The 22,366-nt window shown below is 41.4% G+C and overlaps 1 protein-coding gene across 1 annotated transcript in view; it reads left to right on the plus strand.

Moving 5' to 3' along the window:
- LOC308113844 (cadherin-18-like) overlaps positions 1–22,366 on the plus strand; it is a gene marked incomplete at its 5' end in the record, with an annotated part of 124,098 nt that overhangs the window by 74,530 nt on the left and 27,202 nt on the right. Inside the window, 5 exons of the mRNA XM_080470361.1 lie at positions 8,029–8,196; positions 10,127–10,228; positions 15,804–15,991; positions 17,721–17,956; positions 19,295–19,431. Of these exons, the coding sequence (XP_080326487.1) occupies positions 8,029–8,196; positions 10,127–10,228; positions 15,804–15,991; positions 17,721–17,956; positions 19,295–19,431 (831 nt within the window). The remainder of the gene's footprint in view (positions 1–8,028; positions 8,197–10,126; positions 10,229–15,803; positions 15,992–17,720; positions 17,957–19,294; positions 19,432–22,366) is intronic.

Raw genomic sequence — 22,366 nt, forward strand, 5'->3', positions numbered from 1 at the left:
AATATTGTTCTTGGATGGTTTCACTGTTTGTTTGCAGCCTTTTTACAGAGTGGTGACCTCATGCCCGTCTTAATTTGTGAGAGTTATCCTGTTTCTCTGAAAAGCTCTTCAGCGCATCGCTGTGCAGCTCAACTGTTGCCAATATTTAGCATTACACACACTTTCAAGCTTCATCGCCCTCCATCCCAAAGTCTCCAAAACACGTCTTTGACATTTAAATTTGTGCTTCTTCCTTTTATTTAGTGTTCCTCCAGATATTCACAAATGTAGAATTTCAACCCTTTTTTTTTAAGATCTTTTACAATACATCTTTGACACAGCAAGCATGTTTTTTATATGTTTATTCTTTTAAGAAGAAATTTTGGTGAACAGAATTACTTTGGACTGTCTCATCCTGATCAACATATGGTTTTAGTTTCTTGCATAAAATTACCTTTTTGATCATAAAAGTGACCATCTTTATTATTTTATAACAGTTTTAAAGAAGTAAGAAAAAGGTGGAAGTTACCATATGTGTTTACTTTCCCCATTAAGAATTAACAAACGCCTCATGTGATGCACATAAGTACTTCGATTACATTCTATAACTTTCGCCTGCTGCTCATCCACAATCTCCACAAATGGAGTATTTCTTATCCTGCTAAATGTATTAGTCTTTTTGTGATGAGGGCACTGAAGCCCTGAGGTCGAGAGAGGTTTGCTGCCTGTATGAAATGACAAAATGCATCATCACAACAGGTGGACGGCACGATTGTTTCCGTCTGAATGAAAGCAAATGAAAACACCCAACGAATATTGTTGTCATAAGCTGCACCAGACACCCAGGCTTTCATGCACCTTATCAGCTCCATGCTGATATTATATCGTAATTTCCTTCCCGCACGGCTCTCCGGTGGCTTTAAAAAAAAAAAGAGGGGTGCCAGCTCTTTGCCTTCATGCTCGCATGAGCACATGAATTATCGGGAGAGAGAAGGATGGCTAACCTTGGACTCTCTGAAGTGGAGAGAATCACAGGATAAAATGCTCAACATTTAGACTGACAAACAACTGTGTGTGTGTGTGCGTGCGTGCGTGCGTGCGTGCATGCGTGCGTGCGTGCGTGCGTGCGTGCGTGTGTGTTCTATCAACCTAAAATTATTTTCTTGCCGCTTTCAGTCTTGTCTTTATTTCTCAAGTGAAAAGTATGTTGTGCTCATCCACATTCTCAAGCACCTACAAATTAATGTTGAGGTGAAAAAAAAGAAATTAACGATAGAATGGGACTTGTGATAATTATAACAATATTAGTGATATTTTGTTTGTTTTCGGCCATGTAGCAAGATAGAAATGCAAATACAAAAAAAAAGATTTCAAATTATAGTGTAATTTTCTCAAATGGATTTGTATTGTTAGACATAGGATATACTAAATGAGACAAATTGCAAGAAAATGGTATAATATAGACACCAAAAAATTGGTTAAAAAAACAGCTATTGCCTGTATTAGTTTTTTTTTTGTCATTGTAGCAGAAAAGGAATGCAAAAAAAAAAAAAAGATTTCAAATGACAGTGTAATTTTCTCAAATGGATTTGTATTGTTAAGATATATACTAAATGAGATAAATTGCACGAAAATGGGGTAATATACACACACAAAAATCAATGGATTTGTATGAGCTGGCTTGGTGAGCAGTGTGAAGTTGTGTAAAATGTGAATAAGAACAACCGTCGACCCCGTGACAAGCTGAACGTGGTAAATGGAGAATAATGTGCAGGCTGAGGGGACTCAATTGTCCAAGGTAAATAGCTTCATTTAACGCTTCAGAGAATGTGGATAAACTCTACTATGCAAGAGGACACACTTAGACACTGTATGTAAACACCTCTCAGAACCATTGTCTGCCGACACTCTATTACCACATACAATAAACAAACATCTTTGAGGATGAACGTCTTTGAAGCCCTTTTGAAAAGACGTCATCTGTGAACACAAATGATTAGATGTGAACGCCCTAAAAACCATTGCCAATACAAGGAAAATTCTGTGGTTACTCCTGACATTATTTCCCAAAATAAACCATGAACTGCCTGTCAAAGTAATCTGTGAGCACTACTAAAGATCTTTGTCCGTTGGAAAACCATTATCAATGAACACCTTTGAAATGGGTTCATTTAACACTCGTGAAACGTCACAAATTCGTTATCAAGTGCCTGACATCTTTCCGTGAACACTTTCATAATTCATTACCTGTGAAAACGTCTGAAAACTATTGTCTGCGAACCTTCCGTTAATCATTTTTGGTGTGAAAATGTCTAAAATCCATTGTCTGTGAACACAATTCAATACTTCTTTAAGCTATTTTCTGTGGACACTTTTAAGAATCATGATCTGGATTCTCCTACAAATGATATTTGCTTGAGATTTATCTGTCAGGGTACAATAGAAATCCTCGGATGTGAACACTTGCACCTATGTGAAAACTACGAAAAACCATTATCTCTGAACATTTCTGAAAACCATGTTCGAACTCCTCTGGAACCCACTATCGTTGAACTTTCATTAAGAATATGTCCGAAAATGTGTGTATTAGTTACATTCCCCTTGCTATTTGTTGTTCCTGAATAAGTCTTGCACGTGCTGCAGTCATTCCTGTGAAAGATGAGATCAACTTTAGATACACGTACTTTGACATTCACCCGCTGTTTATAAAATTCCATGTAAAATAGATCGTTCCTGTACTATTAACTGGACCGTACAGTTAATTTACACCTCAGTTCTGCGGTTGTCTCCCCTTCTGTGGCACATGTTTCCCCGAGTTCAGGTGCAGTACATGTAGTACAGTATGGAGGATCAAAGTCTCACGTAGCTGACCGCTGCTGTCTCCTCTGGTCTGTCGTCGCTTCTGCTCTCCGCATTATGTGACATATGTGTGAAAGCTCAGTGAGCAAAAGTGACGCACAAAAGATGTGATCGCGTCCATCAGGAGAGCCAGCAAATTCCACACGCCTGGCTAATAAAGTTTGGTTGTAGTCTAACTGGGTTAAGGCTTGTTTATTACAGAGAGCAACATTAAGAAATTGCCTTTGTTTTCATCGTGGAAATCTTTAAAGTTAGATAACATTTTGGTATATTGCTCCTATTCTGTAGCGGGATAGACCCATTCTGCTGTCGCCACTTTAACTACAGTGCTTTTCTCCTTTCAGTACAAAACCAACCGAGTCTGTCATGACTCTTGTGCACGATAAGATCTCTTACTTATGAAGTCTGTCCACTGTTTGAAGATTTATGGCTAAAGGACCTCCTGTATGTGACAAGACTTTATAAAAACCGGTGGGCATGATCAGCAAAAGCTTTCAGTTACTAAGAGATCAAAGGTGGGAGGGCTGATGCTTTGCCCGCTGTGAGTTTGTCAAAATTGGATTTGCACATGAAAGCCACAATAATACTAGAATTTAGAGCAGAACTAGTGAAGTTCTCATCGCTTCCATCTTGAACCACTGAGTTAGACTAAATTTATGATCAGGACAATTGCCACTGAGATGTTACATATTACTACACCTCTTGTCTCGTCATTGATTAGTTTATCACTTACACAATGACTATTTGTATGGTCAAGGGATCTCTTTCGGGCAGAAGTGACCTTAGAGGTTAGAGAAACAGACTTGAGATTAGGAGATCCTACGTTCCATTCCCGCAGCAGATAGGTCACCACTGTGGCTTCCCAAGACTCTTGACCCCCATCAATTCCCCTCAATGGCTTTTTGTCTGACTATCAAACTTTTGATTGGCTTTGAATTTCAAACACAAGGGATTATATCCAGAGTTCTTCTCCGGGTAATGGTGAGACTAGTCAGAAACAGAAGGGCGACGATGTACCATTGGTCACCTTGATGCAACGTCCTGTTAGAATAAGAAACAGAGGTTGAATTTCACTATAGAAGAAGTGGCTCAGTGGGACGAATTTGGACTCCCTTGCCACATGTTGAGAAGCGGACTCGACTGAGGTGGAAACAACATGAAACCACTGATCCGTCAGGTTTTGTACCATCAGTTGGTCTCTGGATGATCATGTGCGCATCTTGGCATGTGATGGTCTTCAGCCACAGCAACACCTTGTAGATGGAATGATGTCTATATGTACAAACATGTTCCATGAATATCTGTGTTGTTTTTATGTGTTAAATCAATGAAAACCTTGTTTGATGTTTATAGATTTTAACATTTGGTAAATTTGACCTTAACTGTCGGATCACAGGCTGAATGTCAACGATTATTAGGAATTTTCCAGGTGATTTCAGACTTCAGGAGAAATTCTAAAAAACAGTATTTCAGGTGAATCGGTGACCCTAAATTGCCTATATGTGTTTGTGTGTCTGTCTGCGTTAGCCCTGTGATGTGTGCCCTGCCAGAGTGATCTGGAGTCAGTTCACTGAGTGGGATGAAGTGGTGTCAAAGACCGAAGGATGAATGGAAACCTGCACCGACAACCTCATCTTCAGATGACATTTCTCATATTCTGCGGACACACTCAAACATTTGGTTTTCCATAAAGTCTGTTTACTGGCCTTGTAACCGCATGAGAGGCTTTTTCAAGTCGACTCAGAATCTAACCTTGGTCCATTTTTATTAAAGGCAAATCCACTCACAGACAATCCACCGGGATCTCAAATACAGAAACATCTGTTGAGCCCTAATATGTATGCTTAGCTTATCTTCACTGGCCTTTTCTGGCTTTTTCTTCGAGCTAAAGCAGTGCAAAGTACCCCTTCTATTATCTGTCCTCTCTTCCTTACCATCCCACGGGAAGCTGTGTTTATAATGCCAAGTACTCTTAGCTTGAATTCTTCCTCACGACTGCAGAAGCACTCATTTGGACATGTGCACAGCTTTAAAGTCCTGCTGATGGAGGCCATGCTTGTTGTTTTCTCTTTCATAGGGTATTAAACTGTAGTCTTGAGATTCCCAAACAGCCCTTCCAGTCAGAATCAATATTGGCACGCGCACAATGGATGGAATGTGATTCCAGTAGTTTGAAATTGTTTCAATTTTGTTGGCTTGCACCAAAGTTAATCTGGGCCTCCCTCTCTGCAACACACAGGCAGAATCCCTCCACTCCCCTCCAGCTTGTTTCCCCTCTCTCGGGCCAGTCCTCTCCGCTCATTTTCAAACACTCTCTGCTTCCTTTTGTCCTCGATCTCTCTCTCTCTCTCTCTCTGACACCCCCGCCCCCTCCCATCATCCACTCCTGTGTCTCCATGCCGCTCTATATATGTCTCTCTCCCGGTCACTCTGTGCGATACAGGTGCATAATTTGTGCTGCCTGCCCTGTCCAGGCTGCACCGTGTCTCTGCGCTCAGTCTAAAGGGGCTGATAAGGCCAGATGGCTCTGTGCTTTGTAAGCCTGTGAAGCGAGTAATGCAGTGGAGCAGAGCCTCCAGGCTAAACACTGTCTGCCTCTCATGTGGGAGAAGCGCGTGTGTGTGTGTGTGTGTGTGTGTGTGTGTGTGTGTGTGTGTGTGTGTGTGTGTGTGTGTGTGTGTGTGTGTGTGTGTGTGTGTGTGTGTGTGTGTGTGTGTGTGTGTGTGTGTGTGTGTGTGTGTGTGTGTGTGTGTGTTAGGGCAATTGTGTCCTTGTTAGAGCCGCTTCAGGTTCAGACCTTGTAAGTGTGGACAGTTTGCAAAGTGGGCTTATTCTGACCGGTCTGCTCTCTTCCTGGATGCTACATTTTGCTTCTAGATTGCTTCAACATAAAATAGATGTGTTCTTTCAGAGGGGAGCCTTCTTACAAGCACGAAATGACACCAGGTATAGAGAAAAACATCCAGTCCATTAGTGCTGCGTGTGTGACACGCTGGAAACGCTATGAGGAATATGTTGAGCGCTCTCGGTGAGCACTTCGGCTCTCGTGAATAATGAGATCCTGGCTGTGATTCATGAGTCCTGGTCCCTTCATTTTCTCCCTCGAAACCAGTGGTTCCCAACATATGGTCTGCGCTCTGGTTTGGGGGCGCCAATGACTACAGGGGCGTGAAGATTGATCTACTTTTTAGATTTCCATCCTGTATAAAAAGAAACAACAACTGTGTAATAGAAGGGTGAATATGTTCCTAAATTTGCCTTTTAGGTTAGAAAATTATTACTGAAATTATGTGAGCAGGTGTTCCAGACATAATTACTCCAGAGCAGGACAGAATATGAGACAGAATATAACATCAACAACACCTCAGAAATGCACATGAAATTAACCCTTTTCAAAGTACTGACTGAAATACTTGAAAATAAAAATTAAATAATAACTTGAGCACATAACTTTTTGAAGGTCTTTTTTTTTTTTGTTTGTTTACTCTCAAAGTTTTCACTTGAAAACATTGGTGTGTAAACCGGGCCTTAGCCTGTATCCACAAGAGCGTGTCCAGCAGTAGCCTTAAATAAACGTTCGCGGTCTGCATGCCGGTAGTTTATCTACGATTTAATGTTGCTGCTTCTGATTGTCATTCGTTTAGAAAACAGTTTCCTTCAATTCATGCTAACATCCAGATTGTAGAGCATCTTCCCCTAACTAGATGATGTAACTTCATCTAAACTTAATGAGTAAATGAATATACTGATGCTCAAAACCAGGATTAACTGGAGTAGATAATAATAAAGTGAAGCAAGAAAAACATTTAAATTAATTTTTTTTTATCTTGTTGACAATCCTGCACACATTTTTCTATATTTTCTATTTTCTCATTATTCCGGTGTACCTAATTATATTCCAGGTTCAGTTTCCAACGTGCACAACTGGAACACGAGCCCATGCAATCAATCAGTCAATGTATCCGAATGGGATTGAATAATTTAGAGCTGATCTGTGAAGGTGCCGCGATATGAACAGGGTGAGGACGAACACGGCGGAATGTTTGGATAACTCTATCTGTGTCCAATCTCCGGGAGCATCCGGGAGCTGACGACGTCCTCCAGACAGAAGAATATGTTTCTCCAAACAGACAGCTCACGCAGCGATGAATAATGTATGAAAAGCAAATGGAATGTCAGAAATGTATTGATATCGAATTAATTAGATTTTGGGTTTTGCAAGAGTGTAGAAATCTTATTATGCTGCCAAAACAGGCAATCTTGGTTATTCTAGACGGCCGTGTTGGAGATGAAGTCGGGGCGCTGGTGTGAGTGTGAGCGTGAGCGAGTGCGTGTGCATGAGCGTCGGCCTGCGTGTGTGTGAAAGTGTTTCAGATGGAGAGCGGTGACTATAAACATGAGCTTTCTATTCCCTGTGGCCGAATTGTATTATCATTTTTTATACAGCAGCCAGTCGCTGCTGCCTCTGCAGATGTGATACATACATGCTGTCACGCCGCGTGCTTCCGTCGGAGTGCTGACTAAGAAACGCGACCTCTTCATTTTTCCTCTTCAATTACCCTGAGCGCGGCGCCGGCAGTCGGTGGGGGATTATTTCCTCGGGATAATGCTCCATTGTCTTTTGGATCACTGCTTTTGTCACCAGTTATTCTTTTTTAAAATGTACAGTATGTCTTAATATTTCATTCTGTGTTAGGAGAGCCATAAAAACCGAAAGAGCCAGGAGGCACAGACGTGTTTTGCTCCTAGTTTTGTGTGTTGGTGAATAAAACAAAGCAATGAAACATAATTCTTCCCAGCCAGGGACCCGGAACCCCATCAGGAGAGGAGCTTTGTGCCACTTTGTGTGGTCCGGCGCCCTGGGGGGTTGCTTGGCTTGCTGTGCCACTTTGGGCTGGGGACCAGTTCTGGTTCTCAGCGGAGGTCTCCCATGGTTTGGATTTATATTTTAGCATTTTGAGTGAGTATGTCCAAAGAGTGACACATTATGCTGTCAATTTTGCCTTTTCAACAACGATAGATTGTATTTACCATTACTATTCGACTTTCTTTTGTTTGAAGAAATTTGGCTTCCACAGATTATGAATGTGCCCTACTCGTCGTGCATGCACTAATAAGCCAGAGGTTCCGATTCAGCTTTGTAAAGCAACGCAGAGATACTGAGAATGTCTGTTCCCATCTCTACCTCAGGTACCATACGCACAGCCATGTCCAACATGGACCGAGAGAGCAGAGATCGCTACGCTGTGGTAATCCAGGCCAAAGACATGGCGGGCTCTGTTGGAGGACTGTCGGGATCAACTACTATCAACATCACCCTGAGTGACGTCAATGACAACCCTCCAAAGTTTCAGCAGAGTAAGTGATCCCTTCGGGCTGTCGCACATGCTTCTGACAGCGGCAGGTCGACAAGTCCACACGTGTTGCCTCACCTCTATTCTTTTTTCTTCTATCTTTATTTTGTCTGGTCATATTGTTGCTTCTGTCCCTCGGAGTCGTAGACGTGTGCTGTTGGATGACGTGTTTTCCGTCATGATGAAGACGGCAAAATTGTGCAAAACGGTGACAGTGAATTGACAATTTTGACCAAACCAAAGTACTTTGTAGAATCTAGAGCAGGAAACCGCCTTTTACTTTCAGGGCTTCTGCTTGAGTGTGGTTGTGTCCATCTGCAAACGATACGCAAAGGCTAAGCGTTGCTGCGAACCACCTCCGCAGAGCCTCTATGTCGCCCCACGCCCACCCAACCCAATTTCTCAATACACCTCAAAGCGGCACAGAACGCAAGGGGAAGTACGCAGATCACGTTGGCTGGGATTGGTTCGTCATATGGCGTGTCAAGAAACTCCACATGCGATCCAGATGCTGGTGTAGTATACGTGCACCTTATGAGAGAAGATCTGTTGAATTCAAGAGTGAACAGCACACACTGTCCAGAGGAAGGGAAAAACATTCTGGTTTAGGTGCCGTCCACGGCATTTTGCACAGCTCCAATATTAAGGACGACACCGTGCAGGACGCTCGCTTGTAGCTTGCCACTACAGTCAGCTGGCTTGCCCCCGAAGCTAAAACTTGCAGCCTCACTTCCAATATGTGTGCCAAATTGCTCATTATGACTGGGAGATAAACACTACCAATGAGTTTCATATGGTTTTGCAACTGATTCTTCTACACCCCCTAGTGTTACGAGGTGAACTACTTACAGCACGCACCTTCTCGATGCATAACTTCCAGGGATGAAGAGACTGTGTCAAGGCTCTGCACTGCCCCATTCATACTGTGAACGCATTAGTTTATATCAACCTTTAAGGTGAACTGCAATGTTTTGTCAAGTCAGAAAGTTAAAGAGGTTCACTACCTTTCCTAAAGGTATTGTTGGCGAATCTCCAGCCAGAAAATGTAAAAATCACTGGCCTAAACGATAAAGGTCTCAAAACTTAATCTTACTCAATTTCCAACCACAATTTAGGATAAAGATATATAGTACTTTCAAACAATGGAATTGGGAATTTCACTGATGGTACTGGCGTTAGTTTCCAGGGAATTGTGAAGAAATGAGGAAGTTACTGAATATGGGCAGTTCTAATCTTCTAAACTGTTCTACTCTTGTTATTAAAGACGACTTTCCTCAACAAACCAGTCGAGAGAGCTCAGGTACCATTGGTGGTACACGTTCGACAGCTTGAGAATCAATAGTCTTTTAGTCTCCCAGCTTCAGCACATTGCTGTGAGTGGATTATTATCTGGCTTGGTGGAGAGCTGGCTGATGACATTGATTACAATAAAGCATGTTGGAGCTGAGTGACGTCAAAAATGTGCGGGACATTGTCTCTTCAGGACTGAGATCAGACCGCACTGGTCAATACTGCCGAGGAGCTGCATCATTTCTTTTCCTCTCAGTATATCTTGTCATAGAGTTAGAATCCATTCACAGTACCTGTGATTACTCAGACATTTCTGCTGTTGCTGATAAACAGTCTATACACCCACACACACACACTGATTAATAACCTCTACACTCCCAAACTCAGAAACAGACACAAGATGTTTTACAATTACCACTTCAGGCTGATAGGGCTCCAGCGTTATGCTACTGAGAGTAGTGAACTTGTCAGGTTGTAACAACATAAACAACACGGCAACACAATAATTAAACATACACAATCTGTGTGATACATGGGAGAACGCTTTCATAGATAAAAAACAGCACATGGATGTCATTTGAAGAAGAATCACACTTTATTAATCTGCTTGGGGAAATGTTTTCACTGAATTGGCCCATCGATAGGAGTCACGCAGCACAGTGCTCAGGGGCAGCAGGTGGAGGACAAGGGTCTTGCTCAGGGAGCCCCGGTGCATGTAACTGGAACCAGGACCTTCTCGCTGCGAGGTGAGATCACTAACCACTGCTCCACTGTGTTTTACCACTTCAGCAATCAAACCACTCTTCAGTTACATCCACATCTACACAAGCATAATAATTCACACAGTCCCAGGAGGACAGTTGCTATGTAGGGTGCAACCTTCAGGGGTCAGTGTCTCACTTATGGACACTTCCTCATGTATATATGATAATAACTGTATCATTGCATATGTTTCTAATTGCAATTATCCACATGCTTTTCTGCTACTGATGCCAATCAATTTCATTGTTCTGTGTGAAAAATCAATAATGAATCGCAAACTATTGTATCAGACCCTTTTCATTTTAATGAGACTGCAATGTAACCACGTCCCGGCAGGTATATTTATGTAGCACCATTTAGACATGTGGCAGTTCACGGTGCTTTACAAAGCATAAAACATAGCAATAAAAATCAGAAATATATAAATTAAAATAAAACAAATGGCAAAAAAAGATGAATTTTATTTTATTTTTTTTAAAAAGGAAAGATGTATTAAAACAGAGGGTAAAAGCTAACACCTTTTTTTTGGTTGTTTTAAAGCTGGACCAAATAATAGTATAAAGTTATGGTCTTGTAAATTTTATAGTTTAAGGTCTGATTTAATTAAAGTGAGTGTGTCAGCAGTATTCTCATGCTCAATAAGTTTGTGCCGCAGGTAGATGGAGTAATAACTAAAAGCTGCTTCACTTTCTTTGCTTCTGACTCTGGGGACACTGAGGAAACCTTTCCTGAGGATCTGAGGGGTCTGGATCTGTCCTATGACACGACACGACACGACACGATTAGATTAGATTAGATTCGGTAAACCTTTATTTGTCTCACAGGTGCGAAATTGCAGAAAACAACAAATATAACATAAAAACCAAAGTTCATTGCATCTGGCAGGGCATGGATGTTTAATGAAATTTGTAATAGCAAGAGAAGTTATTACAGTCCACAACCATGAGAAAAATACCTCATTGGTCACAATATACATTTGGAAAAAGGTCTTAAAAAACTGAGGTTTTATTGTAACTGGAGCCCAATGTTGTTTTCACACATTGTAATGCTTTGGCATGGGTAAATGTGGCAAGTTACAGATTACCCCGTGGGTTATTTCACAGCACAAATACACACAGTTTCACAGTCTTTATTTTTCCAAGCCACACTTAAGAGGAAAAATTATGGCAGCTCTGCGTTCTCTCCAAGCCAGCTGTTCGCTCCCGTCATTCACAGCTCTGCAGAGATCCTGCTCACTCCTTGTCCGACGCCTCACGACATGATGGCACTACAGCTGTATCACTGCACCGCACATGGTCATTCTCCAGATTGTCATGTCAGTCATGTTATGAGCCTTTTTATTTGATTTTAACGGTTAGGGTCAACTTCACAAATAAGTCTTTAGTAGAAAGTGCCCTGTCAGTAACCGTGACACCGGCTATGTTTTCTTCAGTAATGGACCAAGTAAGGTAGTTATTCAGTTCTAGTGTTCAATCGTTTCTTCTTAGCGCTGTACCCAGAGACATCCCCACAATTCCCTCCAACAGCTTAGCTTGACCACGTCCAATACAAACAATGAGCAGCGACTCTGTGATCATATCAAGTGGAAGATAAGTCAGCTATGCTTTACGTTGTTGTTAACAAAGCTGTTCAAAGCTTGTCAAACACTGCATTTTATGCGAATACTGAGCGACACACTTTGACACTAATCCCAAGCCAGTGCAGCTTATCGTCAGGCCTCATGTGTCCTCTGGTTTTTGTCAAGACGTGTATTCTGAGCCAACGAGTGACCGACGTTGAAAGTAAAGCCCTCTTTACACAGCGTTTTCAAGTGAAAACATTTTGGGGGTCCATTCACCTGACAACACTATTGGAGCAACTGAAAAAGCAACTTTTTGAATGTTGCTCACAAAGGTTGAACTTTCTGAGAATGCTCTGTCTCCATGGAAACAAGGGAAAACGCAATTATTTGAAAACACTCGGGCTCTGTGAAAACGGGGGTAAATGGAAGGTTTCTGAAACGCTGCCACTGTGCATAAGTAGCACGGCTGAAGTACATAGTTCTTCTGTACATGCGCCAGTAGATAGACTATAACAACAGTGGACTCAGGGTGGCATGACTTCCAGTCCATATTCTCCTGGACTTGGTAGTTTTATAGTTCATAGTTACCTGTAATCGCAATCTAACTTTGTGGTCTCTCCATATGAAGGTCTGTTTACTCTCATATAAATATAATAACTCCAAGAGTGGAAGTTCACTGAAGTTGCTGTGTAGCTTCTGGAAATGAAAGGGATGGTGAGAATTGAAGGATTTGGGGAGATGCATTGTTGTATTGAATTATTACAAACTAAGAGAAACTCAACACAGACTGAATCAGAAACGTCTTTAAAAAAAGCGGGTGGGTATTGGCTCGAGTGCACATGTGGAAAACTGATGTGTTTTTAACACTTCTCCGAGCATCTCAGGATCAACCGGGTAAAAACCGTCAGGGAATGTTTCATGGCGCGTAAGTCGGGAACCTCTGCAGCTGTTGAGTGCATCAAACAGACACAGGCGTTATGTCTGCTGTCTTTATTTTTCGTCAAACTCTTCACAATAAGTTGACCCTAACTGCACTCAGTTGGCGTCTTCATGAGACGATCCATTGTGTTAAAAAGTATCCGGGAGTCGCCTCTACGTCAGGTTAGGAGAAGAATCCTGCTAAGCAGTTGGAATCTCTGTGTAAAATTTTCATTATATCAGATGACATGTATTTATAGACCTAACACTTGTTTTTTCTCCACCTTCTTCCTCAAAGTATTATGATTTGTTCCTTTTTTTCTATCAGTATTTGGAATTTTCACTGTTTGCAAGTGTCAATGGCTTAATAGGAGTCGATCAAAGCCATTTCTAACAATGATGGTGGATTGTTTTTCACTACAGATCACAGCTATTCCCTTACCTTTTCTCACTATTGGAGATTGAGAACAGGTCGTTCACAGGACACGCTTCTACAAGAGTGGTAGAGGCAGCCACACTCACTGTCTGTTTAATATTTCACTCAACGTCTTCATCCCGTCGGGGCCGGAAAGTTGTAATACCCTGTCCTGAGTTTTGGCTTGAACTTTGATTGACCCGTCTCTTCCAGCTCTTTCATCACAATTCCTTGATGACCTGAAAATTCCACGTCCTAGTTGTGGTGCGCAACAGAAATATTTCTTATTTCATTTTTTATGGTCGATGAAAAATGTGCACTCCAATTTACTGCAAAGAAAGAGACATATAAGTAAAACTGCCGTGTTGAACTGTAGAAAATGAATATGTATTTAAACATAGATTTTATCTGTCTAACACTGTGCTATTTACGTCCATCCCAGAGGAAAGACAACAGTTGTGGCGATGTCTTTGGTCATTGCTCTAAATTGATGGTCCTACGTCGCACTGTGAGACCGGTTCAAAGACGGCTGCTGTCTTTGGTCTTGAGACCAAAAACAACCTGCAATGAAAAAATCTCACAGTATCAGAAATTTGGGGCTGCTGTTGTGACCCACGTCGACTAACTAAGCAATAGATATGCAGTATGAAATGACGTACTGATCAGCGCATCACTGGCACTAAACTTAAATAGATGTGTTGTAGCTACGATGGCAAAATGTCCTGTAAACTGACCTCCACTACTGCTATGAACTCTTTCTGTTTTCGGGTAAACGGGTGTTTTCGGCATTCACAAGCTTAACATTATATGTCATAATTGTTATGACCAGAACTTTAGCTGGTTGAATGAGTTGGTGGCAGGAAAAGTTAAATTCCATAATTTTAAAACATAGCACATGGGTTTTCCTTTCTTGAAGAGAAAGTGCATCTTCACAAGGTCAGACAGTGTTCAAATTTACCCTAAAGTATGACTCGTCAAACGGCCCTCACAGCTCAAAAAGCAATGTTTATTCCAAAAAATCCTGGTGAAGAGTCAAGGGTCACAGAGAGAAAAATACTCAAATGGATGCACCCAGACAGCAAAAGTCTAAAGACAAGCGGGGATCGAAGTTAGAGGGCAACTGAAGCGCCAAGCGTACGTACGCTTGAAAGGGGTGACAAGACAATCTGGCAACAACAAACACACAGCACGCCACTTAAGTGGCGGGTTAATGAGACACAGATGGGTATGGTTAGGAAGGGGAGGCGTAATAAGCACACAGGAGGGTAGGGTAGGGCGACAGCGTACCTGAAACCAGAGGAGAAGTAAGTACACAAGGAAAGAGAAGAAATTGAATTCATTCTTTAAGTGTAGAGTCCTGATACGAAGAAACCAGCAGTGGCACCACGTTACCAGTCACTGTGTGTGATATCACAAGCTTTTCACAATTTTCTATACAAACGTTCAAAATATAATCAAGGAATGCAAATGAACCAAGGCTTTAGTAGCAGAATATTATATTATGTTGCTTAAACAAATTAAGGGAACAGAACCATAGATTCATAGTGGGTTGCGAAGGCTTCTTGATTTTAAGGGGTATAACAATTTTTTTATGTCATAAAAATATCCTAGTCACTAATTAATTATTCAATATCACAAAACTACTCAGTTTAGGCATTTACATTTAAAGTGGATTATTTATTTTAAAAGAGAAGCAAAACAGGTTTTACAGTATTGCGAGTATATGGGCGTGTGGAACATGAAACGTCATGTCTCCAATATACACAAAAGTAAGCTTGCAAATTGAGCAGTGGGAGAAATAAGGGTGGAGTGTCCGGCTGAAGAGAAACGTGAATTGTTCAAAAGGAAAAAAAAAAAGAGAGTTACACAGAATATGGCTTCATAGAAGCAATGAACACAATTTTGAGCTTGAATGCATCTGAGTCACTTTACTGCTCGCTTCACTCTACACATGATTCATTTTGATAGTTTTTATGTTTATATTGTTTCGGTAGGATTTACATCATCTTGTCTTTATTTGACAAAAATGTATAATTGCACATAATGATTGGTATTGTCAACATTTATATGCTCACCTTTGACAATTGTACATCCATTTTATTTTATTCCATTGGTGTGTGAGTGTGTCGGTGAATGGGTGAATGTGACTAGCACAGTGAAGCATTTTTGTGGACTGTTAAGTCAGTGGAAAGAGTGCTACCCCACTCAACTCCACTTACCATTCAATGACCAGCGATGTATAATTGGAATTGGCATTTACTATGAACACCCGGACTGGCAGTTCCACCACTTTTGTGTGTCTGGAACGTTTTGGCCGCTGCAACATCACCAGCATGGAATCGGACGGTCTGGGAAGACGTATGATCGGAAACCACACGGATGTCTGCCAACGAGAGAGCAGCAATGACTGTTGTTAGATTTAATAGGTCGGTTGGACAATGTCTGACCCTGTAGTGTGGTGGCAGGTTTATTATTCCAGTTATTCCTGGGCAAATGCATTATGTTTTAGTTTGGATTTTTCAGGGTGGTTGACTTGGACTTTGTGAAGCTATAGTGTAGATCACTGTGTAGCGGCATCATCTGGTACTGGCAGCAATCGTGCAAAAAACACCCACAGAGATGCAAATACTGTAAAAATCTTTCTCTTTGTTTTTCTTTGTCGCAGAGAGTTACCAGCTTTACGTTCCAGAGCTGGCTCCTGTCGGGAAGGTAGTGGGTCGGATTAGAGCCAGCGATGAGGACGAAGGCACGAATGCTGAGATGCGCTACAGCATCACCAATGCAGACGCCGCTGCCATTTTCACCATCACCACGGATACGGACGGCAGGGAGGGAATCATTTCTCTCAAGCAGGTATGACTCAAAGATCACAGCACTGATGTTTACATGAGGGCATTTTGCTTTCAAGAGGGGACCTTGTGAGATTTCAAGTGCAGCTATGATGGGCGATGCGTTCTTCATGTACAAGTGCAGCCCCAATTACAGAGCAGTGGAAGAAAGCACAACTCAGTTAAACAGATTATTGAAGTACACGCACAAAAAACCAAAATCTGACAAGCACAATGCCTTTGTAAGCATTTGGAACTTAAGAATATGAATAGCAAAGATTGTCAAATGATGAAAAACAATCAATTTAACTGAGAGGAACACTACTCTTACAATGGAGATCATAAACTTTGTTTCAGTGGCACTGCCGTGGAAAACTGTGACAGTAGATTTTCCTATAAAAAGTCATTAACGTGAGCTCCAGAATACAAACACATTAGGAGTTGTAATTGTAGAAGTAAGTGTATCCTAAGTGCAGTATTTGTACAAACATAATACAAAATGGCTGATGTCACAGGAGACAGAAACCCAACTCCACCTCAAATACCTTGGCTAAGCCATCAATTATTGGTAATATATTTAATATATTTTATTTGACGATCCTGCCTTTGATCAGCATTTTTCCATTTTCACTTTCTTCTGAAATTCATATTTCATTAAAATGCATACCTTCAAAGCTGAGCTTATGGGGATGATCCATAGTGATGGAATAAAATGATAAAGGAGTTATCGCATATTCAAAAGCATCTAACTGGCACAAGAAATGTTATGATTTCATGCATATGCATCCCAATGGCAGTTGGTAAAAGTGTTTTATGTGAAAAACAGGAAGGGGAGGAGGGGTAGCGCAATGCTGGGGGTCATTATTCCACAAGGGAACCTCTGGTGTACGTACTTCGATGTTTCTTTTTGTTAAAAAAAAAAAACCTTTCAAAGTGGGTTTCATTATTCCACATGCTGCCGGGTATTACAGCACGGTTCTACACCAGAGCAAAACAAGATCAACTAAAGCCGCTCCATACTTTTGTCCAACGTTAGAAGATAAAACACTCTCTTCTCAAATGATTGCTGTTTGTTCAGGAAAAGCATCCAACTCTTGTTTGCAACAACAGCCTTTGAGCTGCCTGTGTACACCTGCTTTATCAAGTGCTCGGTGACAGGCTCAGGAGTCTTCTGACTCTTTTCAGAAATACCGCAGTGAAGTGTACCAAAAATGAAATGGGATCAGTTCCAGCATGCTTGACCGGCACCAGAACGTTCAGTCAAGTCGAAATCCTTTGAGACAGTCGAGAGTCTGATTTGCTTCTGCCGCCTTTTGAACTGTGACAACAGAAAAGTCTGTGCTCGGCGGGTGTGTGCAGTAGCCTACAGTTTTATTTAGTTTATTTAATTTTTTAATTTTTCTTTATAAACACGAGCTCAAAGTGATCGAGATAGCGTTTGTAGCTTTTTCTTCCGGCGCTCAAACTTCAAAACAAAAAGAAAAATCTCTGCTGAAGGGGAGTCTGTAATTGTTCCTTTTAAAATTTCCACCCACAGTTGGTATTTTTATATTGTCGGCATGATGTAATAACGTGTGCACGGGGGGCATTTTTGCATGAAAAAATATCAAAGGGTGCACTTATCATTCTTGACTGGGGATGCTTTTAATATAAAAGTACCGTGATTATAAGTGATGAGCGTTTTCTTTGAAATGTGCCCTCTGAGGGATGAATCTGCTTTCTTCTTTCCTCTGCAGCCCCTCAACTACGAGAAGAAGAAAGTTCACACGCTGAGCATTGAAGCCTCCAACACGCACCCGGACCACCGCTTCTCCCACCTGGGGCCTTTCAAGGATTCCACATCACTGCGAGTCATTGTGGGGGATGTGGATGAGCCTCCCGTCTTTTCGATGGACTATTACATTATGGATGTGTATGAGAACTCGCCCGCTGGCACGCAGGTCGGAACCGTGACCGCTGTGGACCCCGACAGCACAAACAGCGCCATCAGGTAAAGGCATCTGATAAGAGCGACATGGTTTTGCGGGTGTTTTTCGCTTGTCGGCTGGGATTAGCTGAGGGTTTGCATAAGAAAATGTTCTTGCTTACAGTTCTTCACTGCATCTCCAGTGAAGAATCTGCCTCTGTTTCTCTGTAAATGCCCCACTTCTCTCTCGGCTGCTTAGGTTTGCTTTACTTTTCCTCATAGCTTCTCATTACTGTTTGAATTCATCAGCCAAGGCAAGTCTTCACAGTCAATCCCTGTACACACGACAACGTTTCAAGTCAAAATGTTTTGGGTTTTTTTTGTTGTCACTTCAGAAAAGTTTCAATTTTACACACCAACATTTTGAAAATGATGTCCTTTTCAACAGAACTGCCAGAAACTGTAAAGAGGATGAAGTGAGCATTGTCAGGACACGTGGTGGCGCCGTTCTTTGTTTTTTTGTAACAAAACCACACACATGCACGCACAGAACAGCACGCTATAAATATGAACAATGGCGAGCACACACTGGAGATGACCATTGCTGTTATTGTCCATCTACTGAGCATGTGCAGAAGAACTATTTACTATGGCAGTGATGCACAGTTTCAAAAAGCATTTAAAAAATTTTTTATCCCCCCCCCCCCCCCCCCCCCGTCTTATCGGAGAGGGAGCGTTTTCGAAAAGTTTCACCTTGGAAGCCATTTTCTAAAAGTGACTCCGAGCACCTTTGTCATGTAAACGGACACCCAAAACACAACAAAGGTTTTCTGTTTTAACTGGAAAACGTCTTGGTCATTTTCTAGTTTGTAAAAACCTACTTCCCTGAAGACGGAAAAAGAGAAAATACTAACTTATGGCATAAGGAACTTAACTCAATATTTCTAGTTCAAACTCCAGCAGATTGTTTCTACAAGTACCGAAAACCTCCAGAATTATAAAACAATCAAAGTTTTCCGGCAAGACAAGAATACCACACTTTGCTTCACACACAATATTAAAATAAATCGGTAGAAGGAGCCTCATCAAAGCACAGAAGTCCACACACACTGATAAGTGCAGACATTTCAAACAGGAAATGAACTTAGCAGATGTCTAATAATAGATCAATTTAAAATGTCATAGTAAAAACAAAAGAAGAAAACCTACAATTAAAGCAATATTTAAGCAGTTTCTTTTCTCAATGGTATTAAAATTAACTTTCATTTTTAAATCATGGATATCCAGAGTTTTGCCTTTCTCTGTTTTTCTTTTTTTCACTTCAAAGTTTAAAGCCTGTGCGCCGTTGCATTTTCTATACTTTTCTCACGCGATCCTAATAATTCTGGAACTCAGCTGGTGTGTTACCCCTCTACACTGCAGGTACTTCATAGAAAACGAAGAGGAGCGGCCATTGTTTTTCACCATCGGGGTCAACAGCGGCATCATCAGGACAACTCAGGTGCTGGACCGTGAGGAGACGGCATGGCATAACATCACTGTGATGGCTGCAGAGGTTGGTAAGTTCACGGCACAACAGCGGCGATGATCAGTCTTCTGTCGACTTTTCTGTATCCATCAATGGGGGAATCCATTGTTTTCCCAATCCAACCAATAACTGTATGTGCCTTTATAATCAACTCAAGACAAAGGACAGTGAGCGGTAATGTTTACAGTCAGTACGCTCTTTTAGCTGTTCAATTCCCCCTGAAGATGATGGAAGTTTTTCATTTTAGAAAGGTGAGTGGAGCAGAGGAATTGACAAGAACACTGTTAGAATCCGACATGACATGATTAGTGACCTGGGAAAGCAAGTGAGGCCCCGTTTACATGACAACGGTGCTCGGACTCACTGAAAACACAGCAGGGAAAACGCAACTTTTCTGAAACCATATTAAATGGGTGTGGTTTCATTACAACATGCCAACTACATCCCTTTCAGCATTTTTGCCGTTTCTGTGCAAATGGACATCGTTTTTAAAAGGTGGCCGTGCAAATGTGAAACTTTTCGGAAACGGAAATGCAAAAATTTGAAACGTTGTTTATACAAGGCCTCAGTCACCTATCTAAAGATGTTAATCATAATTAGATTACTAACATTCAACTCTTTTTTTTTTTTTTAGCAATCCAGTGGGTTGTTTTCCCTCAGACTGCTTCAAAGAGGCTGTGTTCTTTTGCTTTGTCTAAACATTATAGCGAAGCCAAACTCTCTCTCACAGGAACTTTATCTATCTTATACAACCTATAACCTGTTCAGCTTAACACTGCAGGTTACTGGACCGTGTGAAACCTGGACGGGTAAGTACATAATCACAGGGTCAACACAGTGAAAGAGAGAGAAAGACAGCCGTGAAAATAAGGGATTCATTTTCACCAAAGAGACACTTTCTGAGCTGTCAACATTCAGGCGTTCGAAGGTGACAATAACAAAAAAAAATGGTTCCCAGCATTAAAGTATAAACAACTTTCTTTACACAGTAAATGCAAGCGATATCCCCATCAGTGTTTGGTAACTGATTTCAATCATAAACTTTAATATGACTATCTGCCAATAGTTTCGGGGTTCTCACACTCACACCATTTCTCGGGTTTATAGTGCAGCAGCAAATAGTTTTTTTGACGCTTGTATTCCATTTGGGACATTTCAAGAAAAATCTGTGGACACAAGGGATTTGAAAACCAGTTTTGGCCACTGGGCCCTAGGGCTGCAACGCTTTATAAATACACATGATTCTGTAGAGTGCGGCAAGGAAGTAACCTGGTTTAGCTGACGCGGTCATTACATGTCAAGTTTGTGCCTGTGTGTGTTTTATCCGGGTTGTCTAACTTCCTCCCAAAATCACACAATGTACTTAGGTTACTCTCGATTTGTGTGATTCCGGGTAGTCTAACTTCCTCCCAAAATCACACAATGTACTTAGGTTACTCTCGATTTGTGTTTTTAAATACGCATGATTGCCCATTTCTCTGTAGTAAAACCGAGATGGACTCCAAATTTGGCATTCAGTGTGCAAACCTTCTTTTATCTTGTGTTGATGGAAATAAACTACACATCCTAATTTAGGTTAAACAGGTACAGAAGATTGATGGATGAACTGATTCTATGGTGGATCACCATCAGGACCGGTGTCTATGATAAAACATATGTTAAAATGTATCCACGTATAGAAAACAAAACAGGCGGAGAGGTCTCTGGTGATGTGTTGAATCAGTTCCCGCCAATGATTCTTGGCATCATGCATGCTGTTTCTCGTTATTACAGTAATGCACTGGGGGATACATTGGTAATTGGATGTGGATTGCATATAAGTTCTATTCTTGTGAAGTCTATCATCGCAGGTACTGAGGTTGAGTTGTCATGAAGTTGCTTGCTATTGGGTGCTGCAGTGAAGCCTGTCACTCAATACCAACTACAACAAGATCTGTCTGAGATTCTCTGGGGTTGTGACTGATCCAGTCTGGGGGAGTCTGAGAGTCGAGCGAGAGGATTTACTGAATTTGAAGTGGATGCGTGGTATACAGTGTGGAAGCAGATTCTTATGTTTGGTGCTGGCTGCAGTCTACAGTAGCATATAGATCCGAACTAAAGTAGCAGCAATCCAAGTGTGAGTTTCCAGTAAGTCTCGATATTGTGATATCCAGATTGGATGAACACTGATTCAATTTAGTTTTTGTGCAGTCATGCATTCCATAGTGCAGCAGAAGGGGTGGTCACAGCTTTTTACATTGTAATTTAACTCTATATATGATTAATCACCCAGCACGGGAGGATATTGCATGCAATTATTATTCCCAAGTCTCAGAATCAAAAATATGTTTCGGAGCTCAGAGCGCCGCTGTTGTGCAAACAGACACTCAAAATGCAATGAAAGTTTTGTGTTTTCACCACAAACGGTGCCTCAGTCAGCATTTTTGCTACTGGCTGTCGGGCCTCGTTGTCATGACACAAGGTATAGATTCCCGGAAAGAAATCACCAAATTCCGCTTTATTGCTGGGTACATGTGACGAATAAAGGCATTTCTTCTGTCTTCTACACATCTGATGGGACACAATACCTCCTTGGTCAGATCCAGCTGCTGGACACTGTGTGGACACTGCATCCTCACATTTCATTTTTTAATTACTCAAACAAAAGTCTTCCCAAACTTGTCCACATTGAGCATCCAGTTCATAGACACATTTCCCCCCCTCACGACGAGCACGAATAATATCACTTTTTGATTGACGGCTAGCCGCAGCAGGGGTGAAAGTTTTTATGTGATTGACAACTGCTGGAAATAAGTATCTGTGTTTGACTGACAGTAGCTGAAGGGGCGTGTCTGTATCAGATGTTCACTTTGCTTCTGCTAATTAGGGATGTCTTGATAGGCAGGTTTTTTTTTTTTTTTCTCAAATATTTCTAATGCACAACTTGGAACAGAGAAAACATCGAAGACTTTCTTCTTCAGGTCAAC

Source organism: Lipophrys pholis (assembly GCF_963383615.2).
Source record: "Lipophrys pholis genome assembly, chromosome: 1".
NCBI lineage: Eukaryota > Metazoa > Chordata > Actinopteri > Blenniiformes > Blenniidae > Lipophrys > Lipophrys pholis.